This window comes from Dendrobium catenatum, unplaced genomic scaffold, assembly GCF_001605985.2.
Source record: "Dendrobium catenatum unplaced genomic scaffold, ASM160598v2 original_scaffold_254917, whole genome shotgun sequence".
Lineage (NCBI taxonomy): Eukaryota > Viridiplantae > Streptophyta > Magnoliopsida > Asparagales > Orchidaceae > Dendrobium > Dendrobium catenatum.
In genome coordinates this window covers 971,469-995,720 of record NW_021573316.1, presented here as the reverse complement: position 1 = coordinate 995,720, position 24,252 = coordinate 971,469, and the positions used below count along the sequence as shown (strand labels likewise).

The 24,252-nt window shown below is 34.9% G+C and overlaps 1 protein-coding gene across 4 annotated transcripts; it reads left to right on the top strand.

Annotated features, from left to right (window-relative positions):
- The first annotated feature begins 1,000 nt into the window (after positions 1-1,000).
- LOC110103522 lies at positions 1,001-22,859 on the top strand. Of its 4 annotated transcripts, XM_028692683.1 has the most exons (10): positions 1,001-1,947; positions 11,235-11,423; positions 12,126-12,218; positions 12,334-12,516; positions 12,597-12,699; positions 12,784-12,966; positions 14,870-15,004; positions 15,086-17,355; positions 21,056-21,636; positions 22,348-22,859. In XM_028692683.1, exons 1-10 carry the CDS (start codon positions 1,717-1,719, stop codon positions 22,355-22,357), a joined length of 3,978 nt encoding a protein of 1,325 aa, XP_028548516.1. In that variant the 5' UTR covers positions 1,001-1,716; the 3' UTR covers positions 22,358-22,859. The 4 variants fall into 4 exon arrangements, with proteins under 4 accessions (XP_028548516.1, XP_020687930.1, XP_020687929.1 ...); XM_020832271.2 differs by having other exon boundaries at positions 14,870-17,355; positions 21,059-21,636; XM_020832270.2 differs by having other exon boundaries at positions 14,870-17,355.
- The last annotated feature ends 1,393 nt before the right edge of the window (positions 22,860-24,252 follow it).

The window sequence follows — 24,252 nt, the reverse complement described above, 5'->3', positions numbered from 1 at the left end:
ACTTTCTTCTGGGTTTTTTATGTTGCTCGATGCGATTAGGCAAAAGAGAACTGCAAGAAGATTAAACCAGAACTGATGCAACCAGGCGCGCGCGCGCGCGAGAGAGAGAGAGAGAGAGAGAGAGAGAGAGAGAGAGAGAGAGAGAGAGAGGGCCATAGCGATTGGCTTTGTAAGTTGTAATGTTGTTTGATGCTGGTGGAGGGGGTGTGATCAGATGGCCCGGATGCAATCATGGCCGAATGCACTAATCTTGGTCGGAGGTCAATCTGGATGAGCCACGTCACCCGATACACATCAGTACACAGTAACGATACACAGTGTATTAGCGACATGACACGTCCTGATTGGCCTCCGAACGACATCCACTGACCGCACGTAATAATTTTGCGATCTCAATATATTGCTTCTTCATTTGACTGATTACAATCAAATCGTGATGCAACAATAAAGAACCTTTTGTGGCTAGCTCTTTGTCATCAATTATAAGATTGTTAACGAGAGCTAATGAAGTATTATGCTAATTACATTAATATTTCATATATTAAATATAAAAAAAACTTATACTTCTGTGTATCATATATATAAATTCTCTTTCAAATGATTCCAATGAGATCAGAATTTGTCTCTTTAGAATCCTTTGTGACTGGCTCTTTGTCATCAAGAAAAAGTTATTGATGGGAGTTAATAGTGTTATATTTCATTAATAATTAAATTTAGATGTTAAATATATAAATCTCATAAATTTATGTGTTATATATATGTAAATCACAAAATCCCCAATAAAAAAATACTAATTATTAAGAAGAAAGGAGACAAGCCAGATGTAGCACATCCCGGATAGCACCCATACTTATATTTGAAAAGCTTATCTGCTGCTCATATTTTCATTTCATAATTTCATTATCATCAAGATTAGTGCATTCGGCCATGATTGCATCCGGGCCGTCTGATCACACCCCCTCCACCAGCATCAAACAACGTTACAACTTACGAAGCCAATCGCTGTGGCCTTCTCATTTCCTCCTCTTTCTCAATTTCTTTCGGCTTTCGCTTTCGGTCTCTGTCTCTCTGTCGTCTGGCTGCATCAGTTCTAGTTTAATCTTCTTGCGGTTCTGTTTCGCCTGATCGCATCGAGCGACATAGAATACCCAGAAGAAAGTAATTCTTCGAGGATCGGTAATCTCGAGATCGTATAAGGAGTGCTGGTCTACAGCTGCAAAATCTGGAGGACTATCATTTTGCTGCGCTTTGTTAGGGTTTTGTTCATCGTCTTCTTCTTTCACGATCTCTGTTGCTGATCGGGAGTTTGATTAGAAGGGGTATCTTGTCGGTGGGTGGTTCCGAGGAAAAAGGAGTCTGCTTTTGACTTTATTGCTGGGTTCTTCTTCCCTCCGTTCTTCGTCGTGCTGTTGGGCTCTAACGCGAAAGGATTCTGACAGAAGAGTGTCTTTTTTATATTCTTTAGGCTTTTGGAACTTTTTTATACGGGGAAGAAAAGGAAATGTTTGATCTGGTAGTTCATTCTGTTAAATCTAGATATTAGGGTTTCCACAGCTCTTCACTTTGGTTTTAGGTCAAATCATAGCCATTCCTGTCCGTTTTACCTGTACATTGCATTTAAATGGAGGTAATATGCTGTGCTTGATATTGCTATATTGAGGAGAAGTGAAAGCGAAGGTGAGACGGCGAGATTTAAGAAATCTGCACCAGTTTTATATGGGAGGGAATGAAGCCTGGTCACATCCAGGTGGCCTACTGCTCAATGGTCTTTTGCCCAATGAAGCCGGCAATGTGCCTAGGGTGCTTGATGAGGAGCGCTGGGCAAAGGCCGAAGAGAGAACTGACGAACTGCTTGCTTGTATACAACCTAACATACCATCTGAGGAGCGCAGAAATGATGTGGCCAAATATGTCCAGAAGCTAATTACGGAGCGTTTCTCCTGTGAGGCGAGTTTTCTTTTGGATACTCATTGGTTTTCATAATTCCACAAGAAATTTACTTTAGTACTATTGTCATAGCTAATGTCAATGTTTTCTTAAGTTAACTAGATTGACCATGAGGTTAGTGTAGTAACTGATCAATACTTTTTTTTTTTTTAAATAGTGCAACATATGGATGCAATTTATTTGACCTCATTAAATTCTTCTAAAATGTGGCTATCAGAAATTTTGAATGTATTCCTATCTGATTATGTGCCTTTTTTGCGTTAACTAACTTGCCTAAAATGTTTGCACCAATGCTTTTCTCATGATTTCTAGCTGATGTACATGGGGAAACAAAGATATGTAGGAAATTAAATTTTATAAAAATTTCAAGAAGATGTATATTTCTAAAATACTTTCATTTTAGTATTATCCATCAACTTTAACTCCAATTTCCATTGCTTTTGAGGACATGACTATTTGGGCTCCTATTTAAGTATTGCTTGGACTAAATTTGATCTTTTACATAGATTGAGACTAATGGTCATCCAAAATAGTTGAGAGGCCTTCTTGTTCCTTTCATCTATTTATTTCCTTAATGACTTTGATTACTCAGAGGTTTTTTGTTCATATGTAATAGACTTTTCTTGCCTTCATATAGTTTGTGTTTATTTCATAGATTATGAATTTAGGAATCTTTTACATAGATTGAGGCTAATGGTCATCCAAAATAGTTGAGAGGCCTTCTTGGTCCTTTCATCTATTTATTTCCTTAATGACTTTGATTACTCAGAGGTTTTTTGTTCATATGTAATAGACTTTTCTTGCCTTCATATAGTTTGTGTTTACTTCATAGATTATGAATTTAGGAATCTTTATTTATGTGTTCAATTTGCGTTTTCTTCACCCTACAATTTGATGAAAATTGAAATGATTGATATCTTGGAAGAAAATATTTTGTTCCTCAACTAAAAATTAATGATGAAGAAGTTAAGGATCATAGAAGTCAAACAATTTGAAATCTTGTGCAAAGGAAAGAGTACTAGATTATAAGATTTGAAAAAATTCTATCACATTTTCAATTAATAAAAACAAATGAATAGAACAAGAAAGAGGTCTAAAAGAGGAAAGGGATCTTTCTAACTAATAAGTAGATAATTGATAGGAAACACTTGCAAATTTTAAGGAAATCATATCAATTTCAGAAAAAACAGCGAGAAAACTCTTTTGAACTCAACGAAATACGAAAAATTATAGTTTTTATTGCAATAATCAAAGATACGGACGGAAAATACCAAGATACAATTGATCCTCTATTCGAGAGGAGGATCTATCTCTCCCAAATCTCTAGACATCGCTAGAGAAAAAAAAAACCTAAACCTAAGAGATCTCAAATGTCAACCAAATTCAAGATGTCCTAACCCTAGGAAAACAAACTATTTAATGCATACAATCCAAAAGGAAATCCCTAAACAGCCCCTACATTCAAATTACCCTCACAAATCCCTGAAAATCCTTCCTAAAATATTCTGTGGAAACTTGCGGCCCTATTGGCATACGCAGGAGAGGCGAGACTTCCGCCTCTGTTCGCCCGGGCCGGTCCCGTGGCCTCCCAAAGAGCCACTTTGTCACCTTGTCTTTAAGGAGGAACGAAGGAAACTATTGCTAAAGCACTTGATCAATAACACTAGACTGAAAAGTGGACTGATAGTAGATTAAGTGATCCTTGCTTCCAGTATCTTCCTAATCAATCTTTCGATCTCATCCTTCTAGATTTGGGGATGACGATACAAATGAACACTGAGATATGAAACTACTTCCTTCAAGATGATAGCATGCTCGTGTTCTCGTGGAGGAGGCAGCCTCTGAGGCGGCTGGAAAACCTCACTGAACTACTGAATCAATGGCTGCACTGAAAGAGGAATGTCCCCGCCCTCCTCTAATCTGATCCGTCCAGCCTATATAGTTCCATCAGATAACCTCCCCCCACCTCCTGTATGCTCATCACCTTGGTTTTAAGTGATATCATGGTTTTGGCGAGCCCTGCATCTCACCTAATCACTACACTTCTCCCTTATACCATCAGCTCCATTGTCAATGCTTCCCAGTTGACCTTGGTGTCCCCCAATGTTTGCAACCACTTCATCCCAAGGATGACATCAGTGATCTCTAACTCCAATAGGGGAAAATACTCCCTCACCTGAACCCCATGTATGATCAACAATACTCCCCTACTTATCCCTTGACCTATCTCCACCTTCTCTGTACCCATCATCACTCCATAACACCCTGTATCCACCAATGTCACCCCAATTGGTCCACGACCTGGTTGGAGATGAAATTCTGGGTATCCCCACTGTCAATCAACAACACCACCTCCTTGTATGCTATTTACCCCTTCACCTTCATGGTATGATTCATAGTGAATCCTACCACTGAATTCAGGGAGACCACAATCACGTCTAGATGCAGCTTGTCTTCCATCTCTCTCTCCCATACTCTTATCTCCCTTAGTTTCCTCGTCATCACAGACGGTGAGAACCTGAAGAGTTCAATCCCTACACTTGTGTCTTGTGCATAGAGTATACTTCTCATCACATCTGAAACATAGTCCCTTCGCCCTCTTCTCCTGCATCTCCCTCTCCATTAGTCTTTTGAAGTTCCTTCACTTCCTCCTCTTGTTGGATTCTCCCTAGGAGTCTCATTAGTGTTGCCTGTTGCAGGCTCCTTGGGTTCCAAAAGAGTGGTCGTTATCATGTAAGAGCCTCCTGAATTGCTGCTCCTGACTCTCCTCTCTTGATTTCTTTGATTTTCCACTAATTGTGCCAACTCCATGGCCTTTCCGAAGTCACGAGGCCTCATGACATTCACCGCCGCTCTGATCTCTGATTTGAGCCCCTTCATGAAGCTCCCCTCCAATGGTGTCTCTGGGAATCGCTCCATCCTATTGGCCAGATGCTCAAACCGCTCACGGTAATCTGCCATTGATCCGTCCTGCACCAGTGCAAAGAACTGCTCATAGAAGTCTCCTCCCATGTCGGCTTGGAAATATTCTAATAAACAATCTTTGAATTTTCTCCAGCTCTGTAGGGGTCTCATTTGGTCCCCCTCCACTGGTACCATGATAGCGCATTCTCCTCCAGACATAAGCATATTGTTGTCAACTTCTCCTCCTCCATCAACCCATTGATGACGAAGTACCTTTCTATCTTATATATCCACCATGTGTGTCACCCCCTTCGAAAATGGGCATCTTCAACTTCCTCACCTTCTGATCTCCCCATTTTCCCCTTATTCCTCCATAATTTACCTTTTCCAAAGTTCTTGGCACTCACCAAGTCTCCTGATCTTCCCTTGCCCTTTCATACCCAAAACCTCTTCAAATTCCCCTCTCCTTCTTTCAAAATTAGCACATCGACGACCATAATATCCCTCCCTGCGTTCCCATTCAACACCCTTTGCTCCTGCCCCCATACCCATGCATTTTCTTGTACTTTCCTCCTCTATCCTCCCTCTAGAAAGGCTCTAGATGGGGTCTTCTACTTTCTCCCTCTACGATCTCCACCTCATGTTCATCCTTACGAATTTCAGAATTCGTATTCTTTCCTTTTGGCCCTCTCGCCTCTGAAGCCGCTGTTTGGCTGTGGAATTCTAACATCTTCTTCATCTTGTCCCGTAAGTCAGCTACTTTCCCTTCCATGGAGGAAATTCTGTCATCCACCGTGGTCTTAATTTGGTTCATTTTCCCTTCAAGTCTCTCCTCCAACGCATCCACTTTCTTGGCCGCCATCAATCCCCAGATTTTTGTATATTAAAAAATCTAGATTTCACCCTAAAAACAACAATTTCCTCCTCCACCAGCCCAAGAACAATGGCTGAAATTCACAAAAGTAGCCCACCAACGGTCCCAAGATTTTCTTTGATACCAATTTGATAGGAAACACTTGAAGATTTCCAGTAAATCCTATCAATTTCAGAAAAACAGCAAAAAAACTCTTCCAAACTCAACGAAGACTAGAAAAACAATAGTTTTATTGTAATAATCAAAGATACAGATGAAAAATACCAAGATACAATTGATCCTCTATTCGAGAGGATGATCTTTCTCTCCCAAATCTCTAGACGCTACTAGAGCAAAAAAAAAAAAAAAAAATAAGAGATCTCAAATTTCAACCAAATTCAAGATGCCCTAACCCTAGGAAAACAAACTATTTAATGCATACAATCCAAAAGGAATCCCTAAACAGTCCATACATTCAAATTTTCCTCCCAAATCCCTAAAAAATCTTTCCTAAAATGTTATGTGGAAACTTGTGTTCCGATCGGCATACACAGGAGAGGCGGAACTTCCGCCTCTGTTCGCCTAGGCCGGTCCCATGTGGACCGGTTCAATGGACCGGTCTAACAATAACCTCTTTTGAAATTCTTCAAATTTCACTTCTTCTTAATGAATACCTAAAAACAAAAGTTATTAATCCACATATTAGTTTTCTCTAAAAGCCCAATGGTCACATTATAAACTTTGCAAACTAAGTATAAGTAGAAGAAGCTCACCAAGAAAGTTGCACTTGCATGAAAACCACTGAAAAAATTGTAGAAGCTATGGATGAAGCATTATTAGTTGCCCGTAGTTGAAGGAGTATAATCACTGAAATATACCTATAACCCCGCAGGAGAAAAATCACACCCATGTATAATCCTGCAAAAATAAAGTTGTAATTGTGATAAATAGTTAAGCCTAGATACAATCCTGAGAACTAGCTATCATGATGTTTTTTACAAGTATAGACAAAAATAAAGATGGACTACCTTGAAGGAAGTTAAAGGATAAGTCATAAATGAACTACTTCTTTTCATTTTAACTTAGAAAGAATTTACTTCATTAAATTGTTAAATTTATATTCTTCTAATTGGTTTTCATAGTAGTTGAATTTCATAAAGAAATACTCATACATCATGATATATGGGATCATCTTTTTGCTACATTGGAACCTCTGTTATCTCCCAACAATAGTGGAATGATTATTTTATCAATACTAGCTTCATGATCAAGGTCGATATGAATGTCTAGAAAGTATGCATATTTTTCATTAGATATGAAACCAAAAGGTGGAAAAATAGAAGAATCCAAATCATTAGCTGATGATTTATGATATATTGCTCGATGTGATATATGAAAAATTGGTTTATACTATATTATTCTTGATTTTCAAATCTTTATTCATTCTTCCTAATACATTGTTCAGCTTTATATCATTCTATGATGTAATTCTTTGAGAGCTCTTAGAGGAAATCTTTCTTGATTTGGATGGACCATGACCTTATCACCATCTTTGAATTTCATATATTTTCTGTGAGGATTTATAATAGATTTATAATTTTTATGATTAATAGCTTAGTTCCAACTAACAAATCATGTAGATGGATAATATACAATATAATATGATAATGCAAGTTGGGGTATTTACAAAATATTTATTTGTTTTGTAGTGAATGCTCCTAGATTATATCAAGAGGGAAAAAGAAGGTAGACGTAACTTAACAAGGATAGAAGCTACTCTTAATTACTTTTTAGGAATATACTAAATATCTTATGCAACATGCAATTAAGATAAATGGAAGATGATGATTCATAAAAACAACCAAAGTAGTCATGATAATGCTTAGATTTTAACATCTCTAATAATCATATCTTATGGGATATTGGTTCAACTACAATGATGCATTTTTTTTAAGATTCTCTAGGAAGCGTAGAATCATTTTTCTTTAAAATTCTAAGCACAGTTGTAGTCCAAATAGCACCAAGGGCGGAACCCTTGTGTTCCCGGGGGGGCAATTGCCCCCCCCCCCCCCTAAAAAATTAAAATAATATGATGAAAATTAAGGCTGGTTCCGCCCCTGAATAGCACAATGACCTGAAATAAATTTCAAACACAGCATCTTTATGTTAACCTTTGTCTACTTTCTCTGGTGAATTATAGCTTAAAGCCTTAAATCATATTTAGTTTCGTACCTAAGATCTTTGATGAAATATTGAAAACAAAGTAATTTTTAGGCATATATTATTTGTCAACAAAATTTTCAAACTAATTGAACTATTTAGTCACACTTTTGTCACATTGTTTGACGATATTAAGTTGATCATGCATTTGATTTCTATGTTATATGAATGCAAAGTGATGTTTTGTAAACTTTAGGTTTTGTTTCAACCCAAATATGTGACACTTTATTTTGTCACTTTGCCAAAGTGTTTGAGTATATCTCATTAATTTAATAAAGTTAATCTGTTGGAAATCAAACATGTTAATATTTTTGAATAATTTCTTTAACATTTCCGTTCAATTTGAAAATGCATGAGAATTAGGCTTCACATTCAACGGCAAAAATATTATCCCTAGTTCCTTTGTACTTGTGGTGAAATTGTTTGGAATCATAGCTATATTGATTTTTCTAAAATTGCATTTAGGTTAATTAATTATTTATTTTTGTGGATCTATCAAAATTGCATCCCTTTGTTGGTTTGTTGATTGACCTTGATGTTAATATCCCTTCTTGTTAACATTATAGTATAACCTGAGGCTCCAATACCAAAATTGTTTTCAAGAATTTCTGAGCCAAGAAGTCTTCAATACAAATTTAATGGTGTTTTAGATGCTAATAGCTAATACAAAAAAAAAAAAAAAAAAAAAGGAATTTTATCTGCTACATAAGCTATTAATTTTAAATAACTATTTGCTACTTTTAAAAAAAAAAAAAAAAAAAAGGAATTTTATCTGCTACATAAGCTATTAATTTTAAATAACTATTTGCTACTTTTGATTAAAATTGAAAACATTCAAATCCAATTTAGTCAATAATTTATTGGCCTTCTGTTGGAAAATTTAAATGATTAATAAAGCCATACAAACGCTTTAAATTTAATGCAAAGGAAACTTTAATATATCAGATCCGACAAACTTGAATGGTGTTTTAAATCCATAATCATAAACTAAGAGAAGAAAAATAAATAAATAAAGGGAAATAGTTCACATGATTGAGTTACGTTTATTGAAGATTTTGAAAGTACAATTGAATATTGCTTGATCCAATAAAATGTGGTTCTTCTTTATATTTTTTTCTATCGGTGCAAACAACCAATTCAAGGAGTACAAAAAATGTAGTAGATAAACCTTATCTATCCATGAAGTATATTATTGATGATGTTGGTGATGTAATGGAAATCTAAAAGCCTATATTCATTACAAGTATAGAGTAAACTTTGAGAATATCCAGTTAGATATTATTATTTTTGTTTTAAAGTTTATTTTGTTTAAAACATGCTTATGATGATGATCTTATTAAGGTTTGATTTACCATTGCAATTCATTTTGATTCAACTCTTTGACTTGTAGTTATACCCTATGGAGGTGCTAGTTGTGGTTTTTCTTTTTGTGGATATCTGTTTTGGACATTATAGCATGATCCAGATTTCTGCCTATCGAAGCTGCACATGTTTTTCTTTATGTGATTGTATCTTCGTTTTATCTCGGGCAATATTTGGTGTTTCATTATGTTTTGCTTTAATCCTTTGCTTTTTTGGCAAGTTCTTGGAATTTTAGTTGTGTTCGCCTACTTCGAAAGGAAAATTTATTCTTATACAACTACTATTGCTGTGCTCGGTTGATTAGTTTCCCTCTTGTAGGAGGAAGTGCGGGACTTCTTTTATTTTAGGAATATGAATTTTAAAGTTGAAAAATTATCCATTTACAGAACATGCTGTTCTTGATGGTATTTAAGTGGGCTTAATTGAAAATTGCAATATTATGCCCAATCTTGGAGGATTTGAGAATTGCTTATTTTTGGGTGTGTTGGAGTTATGAAATCTTTTAAAAAAATATTGAATTGTTGAATATAATTTTATTTCCCTCTCAATTCTTGTGTGATGTTCGACAGGGATTCTTCAAAAGCTTTGCAGGTTTTGGGGATTAAATTCTCCCCGGTGGGAGGGACTTTCCTTACACCGACATGATACCTAGATCTTCTAATTGGTGATTTCTATCATTATTCTTTCTCTTGATCTTTTTCGTGATTGGTGTGTGCACATAATTGAGATTTTGTCAAATTTGGTGTGTCCGTTACCTTTTATGTGGTGTGAATTTCAAATGCTGTAGAATTTTGCATTTGTTCCCAAATTTATTGTGGAATTTCAGTTGTTGGCAACTTTTAAATTATCATTTGGAATGTATAAATTGAAACTTTGGAATCTATAAATAATGTTAGTGAAGCCTAGACCCCATGAAGTTCTCCATCATGAAGGGCATCATTGAATAGGCATCCTTTTTCACTTGGGGTAATAATTTAGGCATTTTTAAGTATATGTAAGTTAAGGATGAATAGCAATAGGACTGTGGAGATATTTAGAAATTTCCAACAAAATTATTGCTTGTATAGGGATTCCTTTCTAAGAGATCAGTTAGCCACTTAAGTAGAGCCCATTTTCTGCTTTACTCAATTAGATTTGCTAATCATATCATTTAAATTGCTTTGGAGAACACAGTTCAAGGAGCAAAGCATTGTTGATTTATGTTTTTTTATCAATGCCTTGCAGGTCCACTGCATATGAGGCGCATCAATTTTGCTGTACATTTGTCATTGTTTGGCATGATAACACTATTCAACCCTAGAAAAGTACATAATATTACACAATTTCTGATGTAACTGCGAGTGAACACATTCCAGTGTCTTTGATTTAAAAAATATTTCTCGGAACTTTGGTGCTGAAATATAAAAAAGGAGGTTCTTATTCAACCCTAAACCCTGAGAGAGAGAATCCCACCTTTTGTTGGATAAATTGATGGTGGCATCCGGCATTGATCTCCACAATATTCTTATTCAACTTTTTCCTTCATCTGCAGCCATGTATTTTTGTGCTGTTAGAAGGTTGCCTGATACTGCTACTTTTTCATTCATCCAAATGAATAAGTTTTGGTGATATTTTTATTGATGTCTTCATATATCCGTAATTAGGCGTTCTTGACACATGTTTGTCTTATAGGGTGATTGTTTGGCTTTTTATTTATCTTGGTCATTTCATATATTGTTGTTTGTAACTTTGGAGTGCTTTCTATATGCAAAAAGCTTTAAATTTTTTTCTCTTTTTTATCTTATTGCTACTTTTGCACTAATGATGGCCACTATCATAATTTCAGCATCCATAATTATGCTGCATACAATTTTTTCTCCATTTTGTTTGTCATTTAAATCCATGGCGGTTGGGCAACCATTTCTAAGAGCTTTTTTTATTTGGTTTAATAAATAAGATTGATTTTCAGGTTTTCACATTTGGGTCAGTACCTTTGAAGACCTATTTACCTGACGGGGATATTGACTTGACTGCATTCAATAAGGATGAAGATATGAAAGATAATTGGGCCAATGAAGTACGTGAGGTGCTTGAGAACGAAGAAAAAAGTGAGAGCGCTGACTTTCGTGTTAAGGAAGTCCAGTACATTCAAGCAGAGGTAAGTCCTTTTATCAATTTGATGTCACTTTCTTTGTTGAAATGATTTTTGCACCATTAATTTGAAAATGGAACTTATGATCATGTGCATATTCTTGGCTTTTTTATGTTTTACCAATCAACTTCCTTGAGTCATGTGATATTGTTGTGAAAATATACCCAAATGTTGATTTAGTTATCTTCATCAAATTCCCCATAGTTAATATATTATAGCCGCGTTTGTCTATGTAAAGAAGGCTATTATATATACTAGTATAATTGTATGTGCACTAAGTACATGTGAATGAAAGTTTAAAAATAAAAATAAGCATTATAAAATGTAATACTATATTTATTTAGTTACAAGAATAAGTTTATCACTAAAAATAATTGCTATAATGATCATATTAATAAAAAATTGGAGTTATTCACATAAACCCATACTAAACAAAATATAATTTATTTTAGCAAAATAAGCTAGCCAAACAAAGAGATAGGAGTATTAAGGATTTAGTTCAAGTGAAGTGCATTAAGGATGAAGATCAAAAATTAATTTTTTTTAAGGATGAAGATAAAAAATCAGTCCTGCATATATGTACTTCATGAGTTGGGAAATTTCTTTATGTAACCTTTGTTTTCAATTTTATCAATTTAAACGTTGCTATTGTATTAAGTTGTTGCCTTCTACGCCAGGTTTTGATGAACTTCTTGGTTTCCTTTTCAGGTTAAAATAATAAAGTGTCTCGTAGAAAATATAGTTGTAGATATATCTTTCAATCAGGTTGGTGGGTTATGCACTCTATGTTTCCTTGATGAGGTGAGTTAGGGTTTTTCTATTGATTTGAAACAATTAATACAAACTTTTGACATACTTCTTTACTTGAACAAAGTTTCTTTTTAGCCTTGTACTAACATGTTCCTTACTATCATAGATCGATCATCTGATAAATCAAAACCATTTATTCAAGAGGAGTATCATATTGATTAAAGCTTGGTGCTACTATGAGAGTCGGATACTTGGTGCTCATCATGGGCTTATTTCAACATATGCTTTAGAGACTTTGGTTCTTTACATATTTCATGTTTTTAACAATTCCTTTAATGGACCGCTTGAGGTAATACCCTGTTTGCTGATTTTTTTTTTGTTATTGAATAAAAAACAATACATTAATCTTTGTTATTCATGAAATATCAGGTCTTATATCGTTTCCTAGAATTTTTTAGTCATTTTGACTGGGACAACTTTTGTGTTAGCCTTTGGGGACCAGTACCAATCAGTTCACTTCCAGATATGTCAGGTTAGTTCAATTTAATTACCACAACTGAGTTAGCCTATTTTTGCTTTGTGTATGCTTACATAATTCATTCCACAACTTATACAGCGGAATCTCCTCGGAAGGATGGTGGTGAATTGTTGCTTAGTGGACTCTTCCTTCAGGCTTGCAGTTCAGTGTATGCTGTTTTTCCAAGTCAAGAAAATCAAGGTCAACAATTTGTATCCAAACATTTCAATGTAATTGATCCTTTACGTACAAACAACAATCTTGGACGGAGTGTCAGTAAAGGTACTATTATAAACTGTGATTGCAATTTTGGAAGCAGACTGCATCTGAAGCCTGCTTTTATCTATTGAATGGATTTCAACTGTTTGTGTTTTTTTATTCATTATATTTCCTTAAACAGCTTTTGATGATGTTAATAAGATATTATCCTCTGATGTTAACCTTATTCAATACAGTTCGTTCATTTCAACTACTTAATAATCTCAATATTGTTTGCAATTGAGCGGATAATACATCCATTTTGTTGTTGTATATTTGGGGGAAAGTCAAGTTCTATGAGTCACGAAGAGCTGATTTGTCCAAGATTTTGATTATTTACTTTTCTAGGTTGTTTGCAATATACAGTTGAATTTTTTACCTTCATTATATACTGAAAACGAGTAAACTGAGATGTAACATGCTCATTGATATAGAAAGTAGCTTCATGTCATGTCATCGTGCAGAATATTCAGATTAAGGAACTATATTGTGCCTTAAGGTGTTTATATATCATCTTGTTGGATCATTATGCTTTAACGCGTGTGAGGCTTACACTGAATGCATAGAACTTTCTAAAATCTCTTAGGCTTTGTTTGGAACAACTTTCTTAGTGCTTCTTAAAGTGGCTTTTTAATAAATAATAATAATTTTTTAACTAAAACTTTAATTTAAGAAGCAATAAAAAAGTCGTCCCAAACGAAGCCTTAGTAGAGGACTCATTTGGAATATTGTTCATTCAAAGATGCTTTGGCACTTGGAGCTGTCTAAAAGATTGATATGTTAGTTACCAATACTTAATTCAGTTGGCCACCCGGGTGCTTTTTGTGTTTGGGCTATTCAGTTGCTGCCATATGCTGTAGTATATAAGAGGCCACAATTATATTCTTCTTCTATGACATTTTCACTAACTTGCATGCTAATTGAAGCATGGAAATTTTCAGAACTGGATTCAATGCTATCATTGTCATTTCGAGTAATCTTCTCTGACATTAGATTTTGTGATACTTTTTTAATTATCCAGCAAAGATTTGGAGCTGATTTTGAGGATATTTGCCTTGATTGTGAATTCTTGAAACCATGATTAGCCTTTTTTACATTTTTCATAAGAGTTTAATGGTGGTTACATTATATCTTTGCAGTTGAATTATTTTATCGATTCAATGTTGCATTGTACAATTATGTTTTATAAACTAACCATGGAATAAAAAAATCATCTTGCTTTATCTGTCATTTCTTTTCCTCAGACATTTCTATGGATTTTTTTGAATTTCTTTTGTGCATGAAGTGAATTCTAACTATCTTTATATTCAAATTGCTCCATCTTCCTGTTCCTGTATTATCTGTTTAAACACAATTGGTTGGGCCACCTTTAACTATGTGTCTCAAGCTATGAATATATTTTATTTGTGTTTATTTTCATTAGTTCGGCAAAGTTGTTGACTGTTCTCTCTCCAGTCTTTGTTTAAGCTGGTTGGTTTAGTGTGATATTAGTTGAGTGTTGATTTTTTATTGCCAAAACATGTCTAGATTTGTTAATTTATGTTGATTGTGGTATCCTCTACATGGATTAGCACTTGCTTTCACCTGCCATATTATAGCATTGTGCGCTTTAAAACTCGTGAACAGATTGCATCTACAGATGCAAAATTCTAGTTTATTTTGTTACGTCAGTAGCTGTTAACTTGCAAAGGGAATATCTTCTGATCTCTTATGATTTCATGCACTAAAGTTTGCCTGTCATCTGGGAGGAAGGTAAAATACCGTTTTTAATATGTAAATCACAGCTTTTAGCTGGTGGTTACTAATTTCATTTGATGGGCTTTATAATAATTCTGAAGGATGTGGCTGCTTTTTCTGTTATACTTAATTCATTAAGCTTTTTTTCATAAATGAATGCATTATTGTTTCATGGATGCTTGTTTAACAGGCAACTTCTATAGGATACGTAGTGCATTTGCATTTGGAGCCAAAAGGTTAGCTAGGTTACTAGATTGTCCAAAGGAGGATCTGATTGCTGAAGTCAATCAGTTCTTTATGAACACGTGGGAAAGGCATGGCACAGGTAATAGACCTGATGCCCCTTCCCTAACTAATCGTTCTTTGAGACCCTCAAAGAAAGTTTCAGCTGAGTCTAAAAATTCAGGTGTAACTGCAAGCCTGACCAAAAGTACTGGAAGTATTGGACCGCAGGTTGGTCTTGACCATCAGTCCAAAGGAAGCCTTGCTTTCCACCGTTCCGTTTCTCAGGTCCTTAACACGACTCCACAATCTCCAAATGCATACAGGACAAGCAATCCCTCCATGTTTTCTCGCGCTCCAGGCCATAAGGGCAATTCAAACCAAATTAATTCAAGAGACTCTGATCATCCGGAAAAAAATCTTCACTGTGGCAAGCCTGTTAAATCTGACAAGAATCAGAAAATTTTAAGACCCAATTATACCGACCTGGACGAACGGGTTAGTTTCCAATTCTCTAGGACGCAATCAAGTCCAGAATTAACAGAGACATCCGTAAATGCTCCATCGCGAATGAGGACTGGTAGGGTTGCAGAGGCAAGTAAAGCATTCAGTGAGCATTTAAGATCAGAATATGGAAGCAGAAGGAAAAACAATAATTCTGAAGTTTCAAGCATTCAAAGTGCAAGGTCTTCGGTTGATGATCCTTCATTTTTTAGGCCAAGTTCATCTCAGCAGAGCCTTGAGGCTGCTACTGATTCTAATAGTGTCTCAAATAGCTATCATGATGAGACTGGTTTCACCACTGTGGGGGAAGAACTTGCTTCTGTTTCTGATGCATTGGAGTTGCAGCAGCAGGAACAGCAGGACATGATCAATTTGATGGCATCTTCACGGGTTCATAATTTTATTGGGCAGGTCCAACTACCGATTCATTTTAGTTCTCCTCATCCTCCTCTTCCTCTTTCTCCTTATCTTGCTTCAATGGGTTATGCTCAGAGAAATTTGGTTACCTTGATTGACCCTTCCTGGGGATCTACTATGCAATTTCCTCAAGGTTTTGTTTCATCACAGTTTCCTCATTATTTTCCTAATGTTAATAACCTGAAGTCAAACTCAGATGAACTTGAGAGTGGCAATGAGATTCCTCATGTGAATGCTATGATTCCAGAGGATGGGGAACATGATGCATGGCATGGTCATGATGTTGGGTCAGGCAGAGGTTTTGAAACTGATAATGGAGGCCAGATGCCCCGCTTTGATGAAAGGCAACATTCTTCTCCAAGACGATTTAAATATGTTCCTTTATCAGCAACAAATAACTCAGTGTCAGGGCATAAAAAAATTGCGACAGAAAATAAAGTATCTAGAGATGATTATCCTAATGCTTTTCAACAAAAAAGCAGTGGAACAAATGACATTGACAATGATAGAAATGCAAAGATGAGGCATATTCCAGTGCTGCAGGTTAGCTCTGCTAGAGGTAATCTGTACTCTGAAACTTCAAGGGATGGAGCAAATGTGAAGCCTTCCATATTAACAAGGAACAAATGGGGAAGAAGCCCATCTACTGCAGTTACAAATTCCCTACGTGGGAAAGCAAAGAGTGAACGGCAATATGAAGTTGCATCAGAACCTGCTTCATCATCACATGAGGATGATGAAAGTGGAGGTTGGGCGTCTACATCAGCTGCAGCTGCCAATATGGAAGAGCGTGTCATATCATCAGCTCCTTTGATTCCCGTGCATTCTAGGAGCCAGCTATCTGGATATGAACAGGAACAGATAAGTGGTGCAGAATCGATGATCCCATTTGCACCAATGCTTGTTGGTGGTTCTCGACAGAAGTTGGCTGAAAATTCTGGGGTTATTCCATATACATTCTATCCTACAGGTCCACCAGTCCCATTCTTAACCATGGTTCCAGTATACAATTTTCCGGCTGATGGGGCAAATGCTGATGGTTCAACAAATCTGGTTGATAAGGATGATGAAGCGGAGCATCTTCATGCATCTTCGTCTGACCAGAACTTTGATTCTGTAGAGAACTATGATCAACTTGATGGTCTCATGAATTTGAGTACCTCAAAAGGTGCAACAGCCCCAGATTCATATGAAGAACACAAACCAGATATTCTCCACAGTGATTTTGCTAGCCATTGGCAAAATTTGCAATATGGAAGGTTCTGCCAGAACACCCGTAACCATGGACCATTAACCTATTCTCCTCCTGTAATGGTGCCTCCAGTTTATCTACAGGGTCATTTTCCCATGGATGGCCCTGGTAGACCACATTCAGCTAACATGAACTTTACACAGGTCATGGGATATGGTCCTCGATTGGTTCCAGTCGCTCCTCTACAGCCTGGTCCTAGCAGACCTTCTGGTGTTTTCCACCGATATGGGGATGAGTCACCAAGATATCGAAGTGGCACTGGAACTTACCTCCCAAATCTAGTAAGAATTTCCTCTCTTATACTGTTTATTTTAGTTCTTAGTGTTTACTTGTGATGTACAAAGTCTTCTATATGCTTAAATCTTGAAACATTCATATTTTGCTTACTGTCGAGCCCATGCATTTAGATGTTCAATTTGATGATTACTTTTACTTTGTAACCTTCCATGATTGCTTTACTTATTTTAAATAGAAACAATGCCCAGCGTGAATGCACCGGAAAAAAATGTTAATTTGAAGGGTTCGTGATGCCTAAATTGTAATATATTTGAGAATAAAACTCTGGGTTATATGTTAAGTGGTTGCTATTTAATGCAATACCGATGAAGGATTAATGGATTATCAAGGACCATTCTTTTAGAGTTGGTTACTATTCACCTGAGCAATATTTTATGAATAATGATCAAAATGATCTCTAGATTTTTTAGGTGCATTTGGTTTAGCCACAAAATTTTTATTGTGTCAAAGTTAATTCTCACTTGCCAAATCAATGCCTATTCACTCTAAATGCTCGAGTCAATGACTGTTCACCAAAACAATATTTATATGCATGAGCAAATGATCAAAATGATCCCTAGACTTTTTAGGTGTCTATTTTAGTCCCTAACTTTTTTAGATGCTAAATTTAATTCCTCCACTCACCAAATCCTAGCCAATTTGATCATAAACTCTACTATTCGGACAGAAATTTGTTGAGGGAAGCTTTTATGAGGATATAGCTCAAACTAATAGGATTGACCATAAAATGTCCATAGTGCCCTTATAGAAAGCATTCCTCCAATTTTCATCCAAAGAAGCATAAAAAAGGAACAGATCGATTCAAATATGGTGAGTTGAAGGATTAAATTGAATGTTTGGAATGTACCAGTGAAACTGGAAAAACAGTAAAATAACAGAGGAATAAAGCAGGCTTTGAGAGTAATTTTCTTCACCCTTTCTCATTAATTCAGCCACTATATATAGAGTTTATTACAAGAAGCTAGTTACATATATGTGTTGAGAAAGCTGCCACATGGAGAAGCCAAACGTTCTTGCTTACAACCCCCTTAAACTGATGATGGAGTCGGGGCAATCAGTTTGCTGGATAGTTGTTTAAAACGAAGAATAGGAAGAGGCATGGTAAATATGTCTGCAAGCTGATCATTTGTGCATATATGATGAACAGAGATATGTTTTGGCATTAATACAATGTCGAATGAAGTGGCAGTCAACCTCTATGTGTTTGGTTTGAGCATGAAATACTGGATTATTTGCGAAGGCATTGGCAAAAGTTTTATCACAATAAACAGTAGTAGGCTCGATTTGAGGAAGATGAAAATCCTCAATTAGTTGTCGTAGCCAAATTACTTCGGATGCAGCTGTCGCTAAGGCTTTATACTCAGCTTCGGTGGAAGATCTTGCAACAGTTGATTGCTTTTTAACTTGCCAAGAAATAAGATATTTGCCCAAAAATTGATCTAGTGTGGGGGATTCTGACTTTGGGCGATCAAGTCATTAAGAAGAGTACATGTTTTAGATATCTCGGATTTGTTGTTCAAAATGATGGTGAAATAGATCTTTGGATGGTTGAAATGGAGAAATTCAACAGGCTTGTTTTGTGATAGAAAAGTACGTCTCAAACTTGGAAATTTTATAAGATGATGGTGAGACCTACGGTGCTTCTTGGTGCAGAATGTTGACCATTAAAAAGAAGCATAAAATTAAGTGTTGCAAAGATGAGGATGCTTAAGTGGATGAGTGGCTTCACTCTTAGAGATAAAATGTGAAACAAGTATATATGTGAAATGGTTGAAGTAGGTTTAGTGGTAGATAAATTTTTTTAGAGTCGCCTTAGATGGTTTGGTAACATAAAATGTTGGCCTTCCGATGACCTGGTTATGAGAGTAGATTGGCCTATGTTAAGAAAGATAGAGGTAGATCTAAAAAGGCTTGATTAGAAGATATTAGAAATGACCTTTTTTTATTAGATTTAAATGAGAATTTAACTCTTAACAGGACACAATGAAGAACCACATAGTGGGATGATAAAGGCTTAATGTTGTTACATAACACAAGCGAGAAGTGGACAGGTTCAATATTTCTTTTATTTTTTTACACCTAACATGGGAGCTGCACTAGAGGTGCAAGATCGACATTCAAAGAAATCCATGCCTATGCCCATAACAACAGCTTTATATAGTTTAAAGATGGTCACATGTGATTCTTTTCGTTTGACAAATGCTAAACCAAAACTTCTAACGTGGGAAGCAAGCTCCATATCTGATTTATGCAGATTAAGAAACCTGTTGATATCATTAAGCTGCATGTTTCTCTGGAAATTTAATGATGATATTGTTTTCTCATGGATCTCATTTTTCTTACATCCTGCACTTTGAATATGTCTTATAATGCAATAATTGATAGAAAAACTCAATCTTTACACCACAAATTTACTAAAGTGGAATTTGGCATATAGCATCTTTGAGGTATCGAAACATTTGTGAACTCATTAATTTAGTTAACTCTGTCTATTCTTGATCCCTGTAGTTTTTTTGCTTACAGCTGATGGTATTTTGGTTAGAATACAATGATGATAAGCATACTGAGAGAAGTTGCTAAGAAATATATGATGATGTTTTCTCAAGCTTTCTAAAGTTGCCTTATGTATTGTACTCAATATTGATTGGCATAGCTTTAGATGATAGTGGCTATGATAATGTGATCATACTATGTATCACTAATGTGCGTCATACAATGCATATCTTAAGTGATCATGCTTCTTGATCATTTTTTTTATGTAGATTTGTATGTCTTTCATTGTGGGTACACCTTTTTTCTTCTCCCTATCTACATAGGAATGTAACAAAAAAAAGAGGTTGAAGATTCACCAATAAGATTAGTTGGAATGTTTAAGTAGAAAAATCTATTCAAAATGGTTTGCAAAGAAAAAGTTAATACCTCGGGCAGTGCTCATTATGGTTGAATGGAAATGAGGATTGTAAAGCCAAGCTCAATTAGTTTTTATAAGGATGATTTTGATGATAAAGGGGTAAGCCTTAGGTAACTATTGGATATAATTTATTTGAAAATTGAAATGATTTGCAAAGAATAGATTTGACACATCAGATAATACTCATTAGGAATGAATGAAAAATGAGAATTTATGAAACCAAATTCAAATAGCAGGGATAGGGATGATGATGATGATGATGTTAAAGGGGTAGGCCAAAGGTAACTTGATTAAGAATAGAAAAAATAAAAATTAACACTTTATTTAGAACTCTAGGGAAATGAATGGAGAAAGAAGATTCATAAGGCCTGCCGTAAATAGTTGGGATTAGGTTTGAGGGTAATGATTTATGGTTGATGCATTTAATTAGTGATGCCTATGACCTCCTAATTTCTTCAATGGCTAGGGATTTCACAGTTCTGGTGGCATAAATTTGAAGTTATATGCATGTGAAAATTTTCACTGAACATTTACACTTCTGTTAGCAATTTTGTTGTTTTTGATATTTGAAGAAACGAGCTTTCATAGTACTTACACGCAAGAATAATACTATCATGAGAAACATTTTTACTGTTCACCCGGCTTATAAATATCATATGACCGATATAAACCAACATTGAAGTCTACTGCTTTCTTGTTTACAATTCTCTTTTCATGATATGATGTTAAAACCCTTTGTGATGACTACAACTGATTTCTTGGTTGATCTCCAGAAGGCTTCTTTCAGAGAGAGACAATACTCAAATTCAAGAAATCACAGAGGCAGCTACAAGCATGACCGAGGTGATCAGGCAGACAGAGAAGGAAGTTGGATTAATGCGAAAGCACGATCCGCTGGTCGCGGTCATGCACGAAATCAGAATGAGAGGTCAAACTTCAGGTCTGATCGATTGGTTACACCGGATAATCGACAATGGGATTCATATAGGCATGAACAGTTCGCCCCTCATCAAGCGCAAAATATTTCTTTTAGGCCATCAAACTTGCAAAACAATTCTGCTAGCTTGCCATATGGCATTTATCCTCTACCCGGCGGAGGTTCCAATGGTGTTGGTTCTTCTGTCCCTTCTGTTGTGATGCTCTATCCATACGAGCAGGGCGTTGGTTATGGTCCATCTGCAGAATCCCTCGAGTTTGGATCATTTGGACCAGTGCATTTGTCCAATCATGAAGGTCCAAGACCCATTGATGGAAATCCAATAAAAAGAATACATGATCCAAGGCATAGTACTAATAGAGGAGGATCTCCAAGATCTTCACCAGACCAACCCTCTTCACCGCAAATACCACCAAGGTAGCAAGTACTTTCCTGTTTTCTTGTGCAGTGTTCCTGATTCAAGATCGTCTAAGGCTTCGTTTGTGACGGTTTTCTTACTGCTTTTTAAAACAATTTTTTAGTAAAAAATTAAAATTTTTGTATTAAAAAGCTGTTTTAAGAAGCAATTAAAAACCATTTCAAACAAAGCCTAAAATGGCTTTTGAAGTTGCAAAAAAGGACATTCTTTCTGTTTGGATTTGAATTTTGTGGTAGGTTACAAGTTGAAATGTTATATTTTCTAAACATGAAGGAAGTCTTGGAACATCTTGCAGATAAAAAGATAGGCTATACTAATTTAACATAAAAAGAGAACACCATTAAGTTATGAAACTTTGACCAAAAAAATGATATTGAAAGTTCCATTCTCTTTTGCTTTCCTGATAACTTTTTAGCTTGAAACGAAAGCTTCGTTTGGGACGGCTTTTTTACTGCTGCTTAAAACAATTTTCTAGTAGAAAAATTAAAATTTTTGTACTAAAACACTTTTTTAAGAAGCAGTAAGAAAGCCGTCCCAAACGAAACCGAAGTGTAAGTTGGCTAAATACAAGCCAAGATTAGTGAATGGGACTTGAATGTTATTTATATTAGTTTTATTTCTGCTTTCAAGTTGGTTATACTGACCCATTTCATATTTAAAGAACTTTATGGTTCATTATTTGTAATAATTAGAATCTATTCATCTTACAGGGAACTTTAAAATTACTGTTGAAGATCTTCGGACCGGTGGAATCAAATCATTGTGATAGCCGATCGATGGGCTTGTTTTGCACTTTGATCTTGTATATTTTTCTGTTGTAATTCTGCCTCTTGATTCAATTTCCATTGTACTGATTTTGTCATTGTGTACACTAGCTTCTAACCCTCCATTCCAGTTCTTCAGGGTAAAGGGTCGAAGGGAAGATGATGGCTCTTGCTTCTTTCTCCTTGGGTTTACTCTGCAACAGATATTAATTGGTTTAGGCCTCTTTTGTAGTTCCTTGTAAAGCTGTCCCTAAATAATTGGGATAAGGCTAATGGTGATGATGACGATGATGATGATGAGTAGTTCCTACTAGACTCTTTTTCTATCAGGTAAACTTCTACAGTCTTAGGACTTTGTTTTACAAATTAGATATTTAGCTCCTTAACTTCTAAATGAAACCTTTTTATAGTGTACTATATCCCAATATTTTGCATAGATAGGACTTTTTTTTCAATCATTTTATCTTTTTCTGATTAAATTATTCACTTATTTCTCCAGCTTTCTCATGCTATAATATTTTTTCAATTTTGTTTTGCCATAAAAGAAGTTTGGCTTCTTGATCACGGCTTATTATGCGTTGAAAGATCATTGAAAATTGCTTTGCTTCTATGTATATGTTTTTTTTTTTTTTGCCTTAATTAAAATTTTTAATGTATTGTAAATTCTGATAAGATTATAAAATTATTGTATGAGAAAAATATGATTTTTAGCGGATTGCGGGGTTATAAAATTTTTCTTATTATTAAGTCTTCGTTTGGGATAGTTTTTTTTTTTTTTTTAAATAATTTTTTAGTATAAAAATTTTTTTAATTAGAAATTAGTGTACTATAAATCTATTTTTAAAAAAACAGGAAGAAAGTTGTCTTAAATGAAGATTAAGGCTTCGTTTGGAACAGTTTTTTTATTGCTTTATAAAACGGAGTTTTAGTACAAAAATTAAAATTTTTGTACTATAATTCTGTTTTATAAAGCAATAAAAAAGCCGTCCCAAATGAAGTCTAAGGCTTTATTTGGGACAACTTTCTTAATGCTTCTAGTTATAAAGGTAAAAATTTTGTATTAGAAAGTTGATTTGAGAATTAGCAAGAAAGTTGTCCCAAGTTAAACCTAAGGCTTTGCTTGGGATAGTTTTTTAATGCTTTTTAAGGTTTTGTTTGAGACGGCTTTCTTACTGTTTTTAAAAGTAAATTTTTAGTAAAAAAATAAAATGTGCATTAGAAAGCTGTTTAAAGAAGTAGTAAGCTTAAGATTATCTTTTAGTTAAAAATAAATTTTAAATTATAAATTTTTTACTAACAAGTTTTAGGAAAATACAGAAAAGGCTTGATCTAAAACGAAGCCTAAAAAGTTAGGAAGTTTTAGAAAATGGCTTTTTTAAATATAACACGCAGTCAATGTGGTTGTTCTTTGTATTAAAGACTAAAGAAAAGAAATCGAGTTGATCACTGAATTTTTTAGAAAGATTAAAATGTTCTTATTGTATATACGGTATTAATTTGATCATTTGACTCTTTAAATATAAATTATATTAGTTTTTTAATGATAAATTTAGATCACTATTTAGTAGTGGTTTAATGAATTTTTAAATAATAAGGTGATTTTTTCTCTGATAAAGAGTTTGAGGGGCTATTTTGACTCTTATTTTGATTATAAAATGATTATTTTACTTCTAGTGTTATAAGTGTGCTTATGAATTTTGAGAATGCTATATATAAAATAAATTTATATTAATTTGATTTATAGAGAAAACTTGATATGATATCTTTTGATATTGAAAATATATGATTAAGAGTTTTAGATAACTCTTTATTGTTTTTTAAAATAAGTTTTTTAAATATAAATTTTTTAAG